The sequence below is a fragment of the Syngnathus scovelli genome, chromosome 5, assembly GCF_024217435.2.
Source record: "Syngnathus scovelli strain Florida chromosome 5, RoL_Ssco_1.2, whole genome shotgun sequence".
Lineage (NCBI taxonomy): Eukaryota > Metazoa > Chordata > Actinopteri > Syngnathiformes > Syngnathidae > Syngnathus > Syngnathus scovelli.
Genome location: NC_090851.1, coordinates 4,788,875 through 4,805,774, shown reverse-complemented (window position 1 = coordinate 4,805,774; position 16,900 = coordinate 4,788,875). Strand labels below are relative to the sequence as shown.

The 16,900-nt window shown below is 44.2% G+C and overlaps 1 protein-coding gene across 15 annotated transcripts in view; it reads right to left on the bottom strand.

Annotated features, from left to right (window-relative positions):
- Nucleotides 1–16,900, bottom strand: part of nfixa (nuclear factor I/Xa) — a 97,343-nt gene that overhangs the window by 54,518 nt on the left and 25,925 nt on the right. For 13 of the 15 annotated variants that reach the window (XM_049721080.2, XM_049721078.2, XM_049721083.2 and 10 more), the window contains one exon: nt 10,846–11,377. In XM_049721080.2, the coding sequence (XP_049577037.1) occupies nt 10,846–11,377 (532 nt within the window). Of the gene's footprint in view, nt 1–10,845; nt 11,795–11,875; nt 12,816–16,900 lie in introns of those variants that run through there. The other 2 variants (XM_049721076.2, XM_049721070.2) reach the window with 2 other exon arrangements.

The following is a 16,900-nucleotide window of genomic DNA, read 5'->3' as shown; positions in this document are numbered from 1 at the left end:
CTTGCACACCTCGCATGACGAATACACTGTTTGCCTGCCACGAGCTCCGCTCACTCCGGAGTGCGGAAGACACGCCGACTTTGAGGAGTGGAAACGGGCATCGCAATAGTTAACAAAGTGGACGACGCGGGAGACAATCAAAACACGGGCGCGATTAAACTGCCCGTAAATCCTTCGGCACACAGGCTGGTTGATCTGAATCCCAGCTCAGTTCAAGGCTGAACTGCTTCTCTCATCATATGGGAAGACCTACTGCTGCAGCGATTGGCCCTTGACCTATCACGGATACTGACTCTGACTCCCAGGGAACAAACAGGGTGATGAGATTCCCATTCCTTTCTGGGAGTCGTTATGTTGCTCTCCGCAAAAGCGGGAGTAACGAACTTTGAAGACAAGATGCGAGTATTTTTATAACTCATCTTGGAAAATTAATCAGGCAACTACCAACATCATTGACAATAACTTTTGTCAGTCGGTAAAATCGTTCATATTGACTCAACAGCACCTCTGCTGGTTGTAGCCGAGTAGTGCACACTAATTTGACTATCATAAAAAATTTGACGACGCTTTTCTTGAGACTCGGACACTTTATAGCACTTACGAAACAGACAGTAATAGTCAATTGTTCCAACTACTAAATCCACAATCAACCGCAGTTTAAAGAATGACTAAAATAACGATGTCTGTTATTAAGGAAAGTGAGCAATAACAAAATTAACATTAATTTGGAGAGAGAAAATAGTTTGGACCCAAAACTGGCAAAGCAGATTCTCCAAAGTATTTGTTGAAAAATATTTTCAGCGCAGACAAATCTTAAAAACACAAGGCAAGAATGTTATTTGGGAGGATAGTGTCAAATCAAAAAATTGGCAGAAGAAAGATTCTCTATCCTGATCTGGCTGATTCAGACCTCTGGAGGTATTACCTGAAAAACTCCAAATATTCCCCAAAGCTGTGCAGTCAATGCTGCATACAATACAAATGATGAATTTGGATTTTACACAGTGACTCACCAAATTTGTCCAGGAAGCATATTTCCTTAACAGATGCACGAGTGCATGAAAGCTTTGACAGCACACAAAAAGATAAAAGTGTGCCAGTGGATATTTGCATACGCACCCAATATAGTGTATATATCGTGTTTGCTCATATATTATACATTTCAAATGCACCCCCATGTTTGCTGCCTTCCTTCCTTCCTCTCATTCTCTTGTCTGCCTCTCATGTGGGAGGCAGGACTGGGCACCAAGCCATACCACATCAATATGCGTACTGGTAAAATGCTCTGTCGCAATAGCCCGGGCCCGAAGCGCTGGGAGTCCGTGGCTGATTCGACCGGCTACAGCGGGTCACGTCGGGTGCTCGTCACTCAATAGTCAGGGTTAGGGGCACCGATGGCCTCGCCCCTAGCAACCACGGCGACAGACCGTGGATGCAGACAGAACCAGCCAGTGCCACCCTGGAGGCACCTTGGATTCTACCCAGGCAAAGGATCCCTGGGAGCCACGGTTGCCATGGTGCCAGCCAAATTTGGGTCCAATAAATGTGAGGGGAACAGGCGGCAGTGGAGTTGGGAGGGGGGGGGGGGGGGGGGGGGGGGGCACTTTGGGGTGGCAAGACAGAGGACAGAGAGAAAAGGGGGGTTGCCGACTGGCATGGCAACCCTAAAATCAACTGCAAGTTGCATAAAGAAGCTGTTTTGATAGCCAGCCTTGAATGAAACCATAAACAACTGACATTTTTTTTTTTTTTAAAGGAAGACGTCGATGGAACTGGCATGCTGGATGACGCTGATAACACACAAAGGGAGCTGTCTTTGAATTACCCACAAAAAGCCATAAACTCACACTACTCTCCCACTTTCAGATCAGTGGAATTTCAAGTGACGGCGTGTAGATCTCATAGTGCGCCCGACAAGGCCACGCCGCTAAACTATGATGTGCTCTTAAAGGTTAGCTAGTTAAAAAGACGAAAAATTGTTAACATTCGCATTGAAAACGAGGCTTGAATGAATGCAGCGAGTGAATTAAAGCTTTTAAAAAGTGCCACTTCCTTGGCTTCTGTGCCCTGCGCTTTCATTCACGGCGCACTAAGTGCTTTCAAGTAACTTCAGCTTGATCCTCGTGTACACCAATTAATTGAAAAGTTTGCAAGGAGAAAATGCACAAAAAGACTTCTTAACATGACAGGAGGATGTTTTTGAATGACTACCAGCTGCACTGGAGAGCCGTACACAGCGGCTTGCTGCAGCCGGTTCACCGGGGTGTCCCTGGGAACCCGACTCGAAACATTACACTTTACCGGCAGATTATAACATCATGCATGGTCCAGAAAAAAAATAATAAGTCGATGAGACATGTGAACATATGCTTTCACACGCACACTTGTGCTTGTGCTTTGCCAAAAGAACACAAAACCCTGCGCTGCTTAGCACGTCGTCAGTGCCCCCCCTCCCTCCATCCACACTAGTGATAAAGAACAAACAAAAACACACTCCCCCCCATCTTACCCCACTCGTTAAGTCTGCGTCCACCTTCCATCTGCTCTGCCCCTCCCTCCAAAATAAAACACAAACAACACACACACAGCATTGCCATTCCCCTCCAAGCTCATCCTGTTATCTAAACAAGCGCCATGCTCTCGTCATCCTCACCGGCTTCCTCTTAGTGTCTCCTCAAGAGAGACTCTCCTGTCCGCACATGAATGGCGTCTTTTGATGGAGCGCCGAGGCCTTGTTTACCGCCACTCCATTTATTTACCGTTTTTCAAGTCGTCATTGAGGGGACTCTCCTTACCTCCTCGCCCCCTCCTAAACAGTCTCACCCATCTCCACCCCCGCCCCATCACATGTCTCTCCCTATCCCGTTTCATCCCGCTTTCTTCTCGCCGTCTCGTGTCCTAGATCTGCGTCCAAACTGATTTGAAGCTTACTCGCTTACACGGATGCATGCCAAATTTGATTCTCTGCATTCTGCTGTGCTTCTCAGCGAGCGAGCTCATTCGCCGCAAACAACCCCCCCCACCCCCACCCCAACACGGCCGTCTATCTTCTATAAACTGCTCGCCGTCTCGCGGTGTCACCGACATCAAACGGCGCCCTGGTGACGCTCCACAAACTAATTTTAACTTTACAGACAAGCAAAAACCACAAAACAAGCCACGATAAATATATATAATGTGGAAAATTCAATAACTCAGTCATACAGTTGAATGAGTTGAAGATGGAGATCATCCAAATTTATTGTTTTAAATATGCCCAAAAGTCATGTAGACAAAGACCTTCACACTAATAAACAATTTATAGTCTTTAATTAACTTAACATGCATGTTTTTAAAACGTGGGAGGACGATTGAAATCTATACCCCCGAAACTCTGCGCCAAAAGTCCTAAAGACATGCTGACCCACTATTAAATTTTGAAACAGATTTTTGTGAGTCATATATATAAAAAGAAAAAAAAAAAACAGCAAGGCATCGTAGCTGAAAGGAGGGGAAAGAACGTCCGACAGTCAAGGCTCACAACCTCGTGATGGCCGGCGTTCAAGAAAAACACAGATAATGGTCCTATTGAGCACTAAAATGTTTGCACTTACAAATTATTTAACATTTTTCTGAAGCGGCAAACAGGAATCCTCGGTGCTAATGAGGATAGGGGAGGGCCTTCATTTGAACCCTAAAGAGGAATAAAAGAAAAGGGGAACGTGTGAAAGAGCAACGTGAAAAAGAGACGAGAAGAAAGCCAGGATCAGAGGGAGGAGGTTGGCAGGGAGTGTCGATGAAAATTTGGCATCTCGCGTACGAGTGATAGCGGCGTGCCAAAGACAGCCGACAACTCTGCCTCTCACTTTCTCGAACATCAGAATCCTCTGCGGTGGTATTTTTTTTTTTTGACTCGTCGCACAGATGTGTAAAAAGCAATGTCTGTCTTATTTATATAAAAAATATATAGATACAAAAAGAAAAAGACATGGTGTCCCTACTGGTGGTCTAGTGTATTGCAGGCAGTTAATTACGTGAATAAATATTATTTATTATTGCAACAATTGATCTCATGGATTTAAAATACTGGTGTCAAACCGAAGGCCCAGGGGCCAAATCAGGCCCACCACATAATTTTATGTGCCCCCTCCGCCCAAGTAAATCTATTTTCTTGCTAAATATTTTTTTTCTTCTCATTTTTGTGGAACATTTATCAAATTTGCTTTTATTTTCCCCAAATCTTTTCTAAACATAAATTGTAAAATAGCTCAAATATTTGCATGCTGCTATTTTCTACGACTTCTGATTTTAGATTGAATCTGTTCAAAACAAAAAGTACATCAGAAAAATAACTCTGCGAATCCTGGCAGGCCAGCCTGATAGTGAGCATTACCCGTCGCACACTTTTTTTCCGCTCTCCCGCTTTTTCTCCTTCTGTCTGCCTCAACTGAGGCCGGCTAACACTCCTGAGTGGCGATGTGGATTTTGGGGACGGACACATTACACGGTTGGAACGGCAACAAAAGGCTGAAAAGAGAGCCGGCGCTGGGAAGACACCGTATTAATACAGACAATACGACCCCCTCGTTGCTTTTGACTCCCTTTTCTCCCCTCATTTTTTCTTGCTCTCGCTTGGCTTTTTGTCACAAAATTAAAAGCTGAAAAAAGCCAACTCGGTTCAGGTCGTTTTTTTTTTTTTTTTCACGCTTTGCCTACACGCATTTTTTATTTGACAATTGCTTTAACGTGTAATTAAATGTAATCAGTACATATTAAATTGGGTTGAAACATCTTTACGCAACATAAAATTAAAACATTCTCAGGCAATTAACGATACAGAGAATTCCCATCCCAATTGAATTGTATCGCATTAATTCTTTTCTTCATTATTATTCATTTAATTGAACACAATGAATCTTTCATGCAATAAATACGAAAATGCATTTGGGAACTCAAATGTTTTTTTTTCCAATGGTTAATGAGGCCTTTGCATTTAATATCACAAAAGGTGAAGAATATTTGATGAAAAAATATGGTAGCATTCGCTAAAATAGCAATCTTCCATTAAAAGAAAAAAAAAAAGTTAAAAAAATCCAAGCCTGCACTGTGAGCCTGGCCTGAGGACAAATATGGATGTGACAACTGAGTTTATTCAAACTGACAAGAAGATTAGAGCGAAATGGATTAAAAAAAAATAAAGAGAGAGAGAGAAATAGCAATATGACCAACTTGAAATCCCTCTAGAATAATCTTCTGCATACCAGCAAACACACACAAACACAGGTACGAGCGTTTAATCTCTCTTGCTTTGCACTTTTCAGAAACTAAAACAAATTCACCGGAGCGTTCCATAACTTGTCAATTAATCCAAAAACTAACGACGTAATCTGATCCCCCCCCCCCCCCCCTTCCATTTGAGTCATCGCAGCCTCATGAGATGAATGAAGATCCTGCGGTTTTTGGACTGATGAATCTACGCAAGCCTCAATTCTGCTTGTGTGTGTTGGATCGCAAAAGCACACAGCATGGCTTTGGCTTGGACCGATCTGCGGGAGCAATCCAAATAGCAGACTTTCTCTAGCACGGCCAAGAGTAGCGAGCGAAGACGCTCCCTTTTCTAACGCGACAAGCTTCCCCCTTCTATTTTCGCCTCCCGACAGTGTGTAGAAAGATGGGTGGGCCTTGGTGAAAGATGCCAGAGCCACTCTGCATTTGGGGGAGGGGGGGGGGGTGGGGGGGACTGGTTCCCACAGCACGTAAAACAAAAGCCTCTGACCTGCCTGACTTCCACTTCATTTAGTGCACACTTCACCGCTGAGGGTCATCCTGAGCGGTGCCCACACATACCTACATTTAGGCACAAGACACTCTCGTGATGTCATGGGAGGCAGAGAAGGGATCAGGAAGTAATTAACAACAGATTATTTTCACAGAGGAAAACAAACACAAAAGTTGAGAACTGTGGAATCCGTTAGAAAACTTCCACCATGCTGTGAGCCATTCATCATTGTTCGCCAGTTTCAAGCTCGAGTTTTTTGCTTTTTGTCGCGAGCCAAAATTGTATTGAAGTACTGTAAGGAAGGAGAATGCTAAAAAAACTAAATGGCAACACTCGCAAACTAGATGCTCACACTAACTGGTCAACCATTAACCTGGGGTCACTTACTAGGCCCCGCCCCTAAATGTCACACATCCAGCACACAAATTCCACAATGATTATTTTGTTATATTCTCTTTTCTTATTTTGAATGGTGTTTTTATGATCTATTTGTATTTATGGTGTGAATCCTTCCTGCGGTCAATGAGTCAGGGGTCTGGCTTCAGTGCCGGGGGGTTTCACCGTCCACGCGGGACTCCGGCGCGAGGGAGGCGGGATCTGGCACGGCGGAGCGCGCAGTGTGGAGCGGTCACGGCACAAATGGCACAGTGCGCACATTTCACACCTCCCTCGGAGTGACGGCAAATTTCCTGTGCTGCACTTTTTTTTTTTTTTGATTGGAAACACATTTGAAACATCTTTTCATAATCACACTTGCGGCTCGCGGAAGGAATAAAAGAGGCGGACCGAGTTCCAAAGTATGAGTAAGTACAATGAGCTAACTTTGGGCCTGACAAATGCTTTTTTAATCTCTCTTTCCATGCTCGGACAAATGATAAATGTGCTGTGTTTTAATGGAAAACAGCACAATATGCATTTTGTTTTATGAAGGAAATCAAACACATTCGGCCGAGCAGTTTATGGATGCTCGCCCACTAGCTGAAGCAACACTCAATCATTCATTCATTCATTCAGTCATTCATTCGCAAGGAGCTTGCCAGTTTGTGGTTATCATGCAAAACGTTGGCACTTGTGGGCCAAGAGATCACTATCGTCATTGTTATAATAACAGTCTGAGTCTTAACGAGAGCGCTCAGGAGCAGATTTCCGCCAAGCCCGAACAATAAGAACACAAGTAGATTCTTCCGTACTTGTTTAGCTGCTGCTGTGATATTCTACAGAACAAACTGAGAAGTGGTGGAAAGGATTTGGGAATGGACAGCTTGCAAGTTGCTTGTGATATAAATAATAAAGTAAAAAATGCAAAAAGGTGGAGCTGGGAAAAGGGGTGGGTTGGTTTGGTATACTAATATGAGTTAGAGCAAGCACATGGGACTAGTTATTGATTTGGGAACAGGAAGTTCAAATTGGCCGAGCTAATTATGCTATTAGGCTAATGAGACAAAAGTTAACCTGGAGCAGCTGGGTCACGAAACCCCTTTTGAGAAACATAAATAAATACTTTCAATTACAGTGAATTATATTAATCTGGAATTCCAACTAGGGAAAAACAATTTTGAAAACTAATCTAATTACGTTTTTTTTTCCCCCCTTGGATATTGCTGTTGCGATTTAATGTGATTATTTTTTTGAAGTCCTCTTCTGTTGTATTTTTTGACAAAAACAAGAATAAATGAATGTGTAAACAATATATTTATCAATGTTTTGATCTTCTGGGTGAGGCTAACACGAAGAGAAAAGCAAATGAAGCATGAATGAATACAAAAGACAGTTTATCTTTTTCAGCTAGAGTTGTTAACTCACTAATCACTGTGACAACTTCCCAACATTCTATTCTAAGTGTGGCGTAAACAGTCACAAGTCAAATGACAATAACTCAGCCAAAACTTTTCACGAAAAAAAATATGTACACTGCACTTCGTACACACTGACACTATCGACTCCAGATATTCTACAAGAAATAACATACAGAGGTAACGCCTAGCAAGTGACAAAATAAAGCATTATTATAATATTGGCCAGCACTCATTTTTATTTATTTTTATTCTATTATAATTTTGATTAAAAAAAAAAAATCAAGTCAGACTATTTCATTGCTGGCGTCATAAACAGGTACCTGATTGACGGACTGCTTAAGCTTAAAAAAAAAACAAAAAACTGTGAAGACTCTCTACTCATCTGCTATGTCTCCCGCCACTCGGCATTACAGTTCCGACATGTCGCTCTTTATCGGAGGTGTCTGAAAACACAAGGACGATGCCGGCGTGGTTTGTTCTGTCACGACTGTGGCGCTCCCATAAAACAGAGAGGGATCTCCAAGGCTGGCTGAGGAACAGCCTGAGAAAGCCTGACAGAGAGCCCAGAGCTTCCCCGTGGCATCTTTTTGCCACTCTGTCATAAACAAAACACAAGACGTCTTTCTCTTCTTCCCACACCAAGCGAGCTCGGGCAGTGCCAAACAGAACAATCGCGATCGCAGCCTCCTCTCTCCTTTTCCAACGCGCTCTCTTCGTCTTCCACAATATAAACAAAAGAGATGAGCGGAGACTTTACCTCTGCGCGAGCAACAATGAGGGCCATGTTTAAGGAGACAAAACAACAGTGTGTACGGGATCAAACAGGAGCGGGAAAGGCGGCGATGCCAAAGCCCGACAAAATGCAAAGCAAACAAAAACAAACAATGGGCACGTCGTGTCATTCATTGCGCGACTGAGGCAAAAAAAAAAAACGTGAGAGGGGGGAAAAAAAAAAAAAAAACCTTCATGACTGCTGGCTGATGACTACGTTTTGGCGACCTCACACTTATTCGGAGCCAAGCGTGATAAAACGGTTGACCTTTGGGCAGGTTCGAAGACAGCGGTTTGCCCCTTGTCTTTGCTTTCATCCCTCCCGCCTCTGCAAGGCCCCAAATGTTCTCTCCAACTTAGGCTGCTCTGTCTGGAGGAAGGAAAAGTGCTGAGGCACACCGCCGCTAAGCAAACAGGAGAGAGCACACAGCCAGCGGACATTACGAATGAGCCGTGCACTGTGAACGTCCCCCGCTAGGCAGACATGTGCTGAACTCGTGTACTCAAAATTGCATCTATATATCTATATAAATATAATTACAATTCTAAGGAGTATGTTGTGATTTTTATTTTAAAAGCAGGCATTCCACTTTTTGAAAGAAATTGATTTGAGCGATTGAAAAATTACAAGCTAAATATTTTAAATGGGAAATATTGTTTTAGTATTATACATATATTGTAGGAGTTTTTTTTTTTTTTTTTTTTTTTTTAAGGGAGAAACACATGTAGCCAGCTGGAGTCAAGAGTGTATATTTGCTCAATATTGTAAAAACATAAAAAAAGGAAAATAAATTCATCCTCATTAAAATAGCACATTTGGAAAAACATTAAAAAGAGATTTCCTCATGCGCCCCAAATCGACCAACACAGAGCAAAGCTGCCAGAGTTGTGAGCTGTTTGGCCTGGATTGAGATTGTGGCTTCATGCGAGTGTGTGTTCCCGCGTGTGTGTGTGTGTGTATGGAAGACGAGAGGATACGGACGGGAGGCTGTGATAGCATAAATAGTCATTTTTGTGTGTTGTGTTTGTGAGAGAGCTAGTCGACATTCATTCCAAATGCCCCCCCCCCCAAAAAAAAAAAAAAAAAATCCAGCTGAAATAATATTAGGTCACGAGCCGGTGTTTGCGTGTAGCATGGTGAAGTGTGTTTTTAGAGGATTTGGCTTTGCAATGTGTTTCGTGTGTGTGTGTGTTGGGAAAAAACACTACAACACAAAACAGTATTTTGGCTTGGTGTAAAATGGCTGCATGGGAGCGAGCAATGTTTGGCTGAATATGTGTGTGTGTGTGTGTGTGTGTGCGTGTGTGTATCCATCGTGATGGCTGTGATACAACACACTTTGGCTATATCAAAACCTATCTAGGATGGTCTTTGGCTGCGTGTGTGTGCTGTGTGGGTGTGTGTATGGGACTAAAACCGTGTTTGGCTCGACGTGTGAAAGTACGGTACAAAGATGAGTTGTTTGTCTATTCTTTTTCTCTCTTTTTTTTTAGCTGCGTGTTTGTGTATGGGTGTGAACGTGGCTTGTCTGTGTGTGCGTGTGTGTGTGTGTGTGTTTGTTTGGCAGGCAGGTCCAAGGCAGCGCAGGCGTTCAGGCAGACTGTGAAGGCGGCAGCAGCCTGAGACCAGGAGACTCGCAACGCTCGCACACACACAAACACACACACACTCGCACACTTCTGGGTTCTGGCCAAATGACAATCCCAGGCTACAATGGCCTTATCGGGGCACATGCACTTTCATCAGAATTGGAAGAAAAAAAAAAATGTTCTAAACAGCGACGCTCCCTTGTCTCGCAAACATTTAATTTGACTGTGGCGATAATCGTGTAAAAATACACAAACAAATACACACGCTTATACAAAATAAACTATGTGTTTATATAAAGGGGCAAATGCTTCGCTTGGAAAAAGCAGCATGGACTTGCCAGGGCATGTTGGACCAATGCCCTCAACACACACACACAAACACACACACACACACCAAATACTAAACAACATAGCAAGCGTAAGGAAATAATAAAAAAAATAAATTCTATGACATTTCTATTATTAATCATTTCATGGCTGTTTGTACATGTAATATTACCCATTAACATAAAAAGGGCCTATTTATCGTTTAAAACATTTTTGTTACATTTTGGTTAGTGAAGGTACCTATTTGAAAAAATTATAATAATTTTTTAAAGTAAAACAATTGCAAAGACAATATGATGATGTTGTGTCTTGTATTTGTGGCATTTGTCAGATATTTGAATGAAGTAAGTGTCTTTTATTAAGACTGCCCAAGGCCTTAATTTTGGAAAAACCTCAGCGGAAGGTTTTTATTTTTTAAAGCTCACTTTCACTGGCATGCTGTGCGTGATTTTCGAGAAAGATGCTTAATGTTTTCGTCGTTAAGTGCTCGAATGTGTCATCAAATGTAATCGGTACATATTAAATAGTGCTTAGCTGCCCCCTGTTCATGTTTTTAGTGTTCAAGCCCTCTGCCCTCCCACGAGGAACGAGTTGCTCACATACCTGGCGTGTGGACGAAGTAGGCCAGGTAGAGGTCCAGCTCCTTGACGGACACCCCGATGTGATGCGGCTGGACGCACAGGCCCGGGTTGGTGCACTGCGGAGACTTGACCAGGCGCTCGCCGTCCGTGCTCTCCAGTGGGCTGCCTTTGAACAGGATGACCATGACCAGGTCCAGCCGCCACACCTTGTCGGCCTGGCGCAGGCAGTCGATGCGACGGATCTTGCCCTTCTGGTCGGGGTTGGACAGCACGCAGCAGGGGGGCTTCTTGCCCGTGATGGTGAGCACAAAGTCCTCGCGGAACTCGGGCCGGATGTCCTTGCGGAGCTTGGCCAGCAGGCGCGAGGCCCACTTCTGTTTGATCTCGGGCTTCTCCCCCAGGAGCTCGTCCTTCACGGCGCGCTCTTCCTCCTTGGACATGCGCTTCTCGTGCTTCTTGAAGTACTTGCGCTTGCGGGCCTGCAGGTTGAACCAGGTGTAGGCGAAGGCGCGGACGTGGGGCAGCAGGGCCTCGATGAAGGGGTGGAATTCATCCTGGATGAGGGAGGAGGACGGGGGGAGGGCGGAGGAGGAGAGGGAGGACGGGGGGAAGCAGGACGAAGAGGGGGAGAACGGGGGAGAGAAGGACGGGGAGAGGGGGAGCGGGGGGGAGGACGGGAAGAGAGAGGTGAGGCAGTTAGCACCGGCGCGCAGCATGGAGGAGCGGCGCCTGCTCCGTGCGAGCGGAGCGAGGGAATGAACGAGAGGCGCCGAAAAAGAGAGAGAGAGACCGAGAGAGTGTGTGTGAAAGTGAGAGAGAGAAAGAGAGAGAGAGTGCCTGACACTCTCCCCGGCGGACATCACACTGAAGCAAACACTTTCAATACAGCACTTAGACAGGTGACATGTAACTCATATTGCTGCATGCATCAAAACAATAAGAATTATTTTAAAATATCAATATTTTCACAATTATTATAAAATGATCAAATGAACAGAATATATGTGTGTGTATATATATGTATATATACACAAAAATAAAATGGTAGTTACCATTTTGCTCTTTCATCATAAAATGACCCAGCAGATTGCAAAAAATATATTTTTTTTAAAAATAAACTGTTTAGTTGAGTCAATTTGCACAGAAGAAATGGTCAAATATTTTGGGAAAAAAAATCAGATACAAAAAAAAAATGCTTAGCTGTCCAGTGAAGGCAGCCAAAAGCTTGGAGGGGGAAAAAAAAAAGCCAAGGGGCACGATGTAATACCAGCAAAGGAACACAGGAGGTAGTGTAGCAGGAGCAGGAGAGTTGTTGTTCAAGAGCACAACAGAAGAAGAATGTAAAGAACTTCAGCAACTTCACTGTTCCCCAAAAAGGACTACAAGGATGAATGCATTAAGAAAATCAAGTTGATCAAATGGTCAAAAACGGAGAAAAATATCTTGATGGGATATAGAACCAATTCTTGGCAAAGCTGGTAGAGTTCAGCGTGAGAGCAAGAGAGAGGCCGCGAGAGAGCTGGACAGGACAGAGATGGAGGTTCAAAAAACAAAAACAAAAAAAAAAAAGCAAAACAAGAGGACGGAATCAATGTTGGAAGAGTGCGCGCGAGCGCTGGCAAACCCGAGTGCCGCTTCTTTTTTCGCCCTCTTTGCCTCCAATTCTGCCTTCTCTCTCTTCCTCCTCACGTTGCTCCTGCGCCCATTGACTGAGAGTGTGCCAACGTGCGCAGGGACCACCTATTTGGCACCCAGACGCGGGCGGCACAGCCAATACGCACGCTCGTAGCGCCGAGGAGGGAGGGAAGAGCGACGGCAGGGGCAGAGGCAACGAGGCACGGGGCTGGCGGGGGGGGATTGTACACTCGCTGGCTGGCTGGCTGGGAGAGCGAGCGAAAGAGAGTGAGGGTGCGTCATAAGCCAAATAGTCGGGTTCCAATCTAGTGCAAAAAGGCAAAGTCCAGAGGATATAACAACTTTACATGCGTCCAATCCAGACACCACCTGCCGACTGACCCCCACCATCGCGACCCCCTCAACCGTACCCCCGCCTCTCCACAAACACCCACCCCCACTCCTGCCACACTAACCGCTCGCATTACAGCACCTTGGCATTGGATGGCATGAGAAAACACAGGCCCAAAAATCCCACTAGACCCTGGGACCAGCAGCTGCTCCCGGATTTGCCACACAAACAAGGAGAGGAGGAGGTGTGTGTGTGTGTGTGTGTGTGTGTGGGGGGGGGGGGGGGGGGGGTGAAAATGCTTGTCACCCCCACCCCCAACCACCCACCAACATGCCTCTCAAGTAAAAAAAAAAAAAAAAAATGGACATATATAGCATATTTTTACAATACAGCAGAAAATTGATTGTATTAATTTGTCACTTTACTATAAAAGTCAAAAAGGTGCAAACACAAAAAAAGTTGGAATATTAAATGAGAAAATTCATAATGCAATGAGAAAAAAGGAAGTTAAAAATAAAAATGCAAAAAGGTTGTCACTGAACAAGAATAAAGTCTCAATAAAAAAGCAAAAATAATGACTTAGTAAAATTGCAAAATTAAAAAAGTTAATTAGGGTTGTTACTCTTAAATTTCTTATTTCTCATAACCCGACTTTGCCAACTTTTTCTTTTAATATGATCTCCATTCTACAAATGCCCTCGCGAGCCTGAAGTATTTTGTAATTTTTCTTCCTCCAATATTATTACTCAACGAGGGATTAGACTCGGAATCTCGGCAAGAGGAACAGCTAACTTGTCATGCGGTAAACTTGAGGGCCCAGACATTTCGTAGCGGGGCCAAGCCGCCTGCCGAGCAATGGGAGCGACCGCCCGTGTGTTTGTGTGCGAACACCTTACAAAAGGCCAAAGTCGTCTACTTGGCGCTCGCCACCATTGGCGCTAGCCTGGCCCGCTCGCTCAGCGAATGTCTGGACGACGAAAGAGGTCCAGTCCGCTGATTGGCCGGCTGGGCGAATGACTGCTTGGCTAACTGGTTCGATAGCGAGCTGGCAGCTGACTGGGGAAGGCGCCGACCCCATCTGGACCGAACCGGGTGTCATTTATTCGGGCTAGCATACGTACGATGGACATAAAAAGTCTACACACCCCTGGTTAAATGCCAGGTTTTCATGTAATGAAAAATAAAGGAGAACCGCAAGCGTTAATATTTGAACACTTTCAAATTCCACCACCCATTAGGGTTTCCTGTGTTTGCCCAGGTGGTAGTTGTCTGGGCCCGAGACGGCCGCAATGTGTGTGTGTGTGTGTGGATCAGTAGCTTGGCATTAACGCGAGGGCTCCTCTTATCTGTGCATGCCACGCTCTGTGTTTCACTAAATGTCGACCTTTGTTCCGCTGGCCGGCCAAGAAAACCCCCATCCCGACAGGGTTCATCTCCCAAGCAGAGGCTACGCCCCAAACCTTAATTGTATATCCACTGCAAAGTTTTTTTTTCTCTCTCATTCACTGATAACAGTTTCTAATAGAACCGATGTAAAATAAATAAATAAAACACACATAATTGCCTCTCGTTTGCTGTTCAATTAACCGAAGGTGAAGTGGCACTTGCGCTGTTTGCACTGAGACGTTCAGCTCTTCATGAACTCAATGACAAAATGTGTCAAAACACAGCCAAGGTATCACGTCAGTAATGCCGCGGAAAATTAATTTGGTAAACATGTGTAGAAGAGAAAATGATGATTGAAATAAATTAATAATAAAAAATCATAGTGTGACTATTCCAAAAGCTGACTTCATTCTAATTCTAATTGCAAAATCAACACAATATATTTGTATAATTTCAAAGACCTAATTCATGTAATTGACTTTTAATTTTTTTATCTGCGGTTTAAAAAACGATGTTTCTTAATATCAGTAACCAAAATTCTAAATATCATTATTGTACTGTGGAGTAGTTATTTTATGAACAACCATAATTATATATATTAGATATATGTAGTATGTATTTTTATATGCATGTAGTTTTATATACATGTTTATATATATTGGCATACGCACACACACACACGCACACACACTTTTTTTAATAGAACTCTGATTGAGATCAAAGTATGATAAACATACACGTATGTGCATGCACGTAAACACACACACACACACACACACACACACACACAAAAAGAGAGCTGATGAAGGTTTCAGCATGTCAGAACATGTGATGAGTGGAATTCATCCCTGACATCTGCTGTGCAAAATCACGTCCAGTATTGACAAGTGTGCTAGCAATATCAAGGAAGCACTATAAGGCTTTCCCCCTATTTTTTTTTTTTTTTTTTTATGCAAAGTTAAAACTCTCAAAGCTCTTAAGGTCACCTAAACCAGGCACTTGAGATCAATTGTCACAAATCTAGTCCTATTCCAGCCTTTCCCGGTTTCCATGTTGTCTTCCTGAGAGGAGAGCAGGGAAAGGAAGGTGTGCTTGGAGCAGCCCAGTGAACGAAATGGCGACTCCAACCTCGGAAGCTTTGCAACCTCAAAAGCTTCACGGTTATGAAATCATCACACACCAGTTGACATGACGCTCTTTGGAAATAGTTTTTGAATCCAAGCCCACACACAATAGTTGTCTCCCTCTCCTTCCCACTGCCGCTCTGGTGCACGGAAGTAAGCAAAAAGCATCGCGCCTCGTTTTCCTCCCATCTCATCACTGCAGATTGATGTTAAGTGTGTGTCTGCGCATCGTTTGTAATTACGCGCGTTTAAACACTGAAGCCTTAGTACGTGTGAAAGTCTGGAAGTCATTTATGGCATGAGGCGGCAGGCGGGAAGACTTTAAACAGCTCCAGAGACGCGAGCGCCGCTAACGCGCCACTAGCGCGCCGCTAGCGGGCCGCGGCTTCTGCCCGCTGCACGCCTGAGCTATGGAATATTCCACGTTTGTGCAAGAAGACAAACGCACATCAAAGAAGCTCATCATTTTTCATACTTCCAGATTTATTCCGCTCGTATTTTCATGAGGCTCGTGTGGTTTTTCTGTGCATAAATATCACCGCATACACTTAATTAGAAACATATTTTGATTGTATTTATCTGCAACCACCGTTAAATAAATGGGGGATTTTCTGACTTTGGTTTTGGTGGATGGAAACTCAAAACTCCATACACCCAAAATATTTTGTGGCGAGGGAAAAGCCGACTACAGCGAAATGCTACACACTTACCGCCCCGGTAATGCAAAACTGACGTTTCATCTAGATAGCGGCGGCGCGCTGGATTCGAGAGACGCCTTTCTGCAAGAGTCGATGTTATCAGTTCTTTTAAACACAACTGGGCAACATTATGCGTTATGAAGACATCGGGAAGGTTACAAACATTTGAAGTGAAGAACTAAAGACGGGCTGGTGTCGCATTACGTGAAGCATATACGGTATAAGTGAAGGCGCCGTATGAGTGTTTACGTTATATTTCATTTCTATCGTGTTGCGTGGGAAAATATGCTCAGCATTACTCGAGTTTGAGGTAACTATGAGAACGTTATTCATATTTTTGGGAGTCTTCAAACGATGTCCCGTCTTGCAACACACACAAAGAGTAGCCAGTAGGTTGGGGGGGAAGAATTTGACGCCCTACTTAAAGGTTCTCTTACTCCTTGGAAATGTTTATTTTTAATAAAATCTGAATTAATTTTGCCTTGAATATAGCTGAGGGGTGCACAGCGCAAACACCTCCGACAAGCGTACGCCGCGGGCAGCACACATGGAGCGCAGGGGGGCCTGGAGGTCTTGGACCTCATAGTTAGCTAATACACAGAGAATGGAGCAGATAATGAAACCCAAAAGGCCCCCCTTCCTAACAAGCAGCAGCGGCGGCAGCAGCCGGCGAGGACCCGCCGTCTCCTCACACAAGAGATGCACTATTGAGAGACTTTCTCTCCCCTTCATTCTTTTATTCCTCATGTCTGCGGGCGGGGCGGGATGCCAACCTCTCTCCAAAATCCGGGCAGAGTGCCCTCGCCCTTTATTCAAAAAAAAAAAAAAACGCTTTGCCAATGTGCCCGCCTCGCTCGCACGTTCAGTCTGTGCAACCCCGCCTTCGACTTTTTCTTTCTTTCA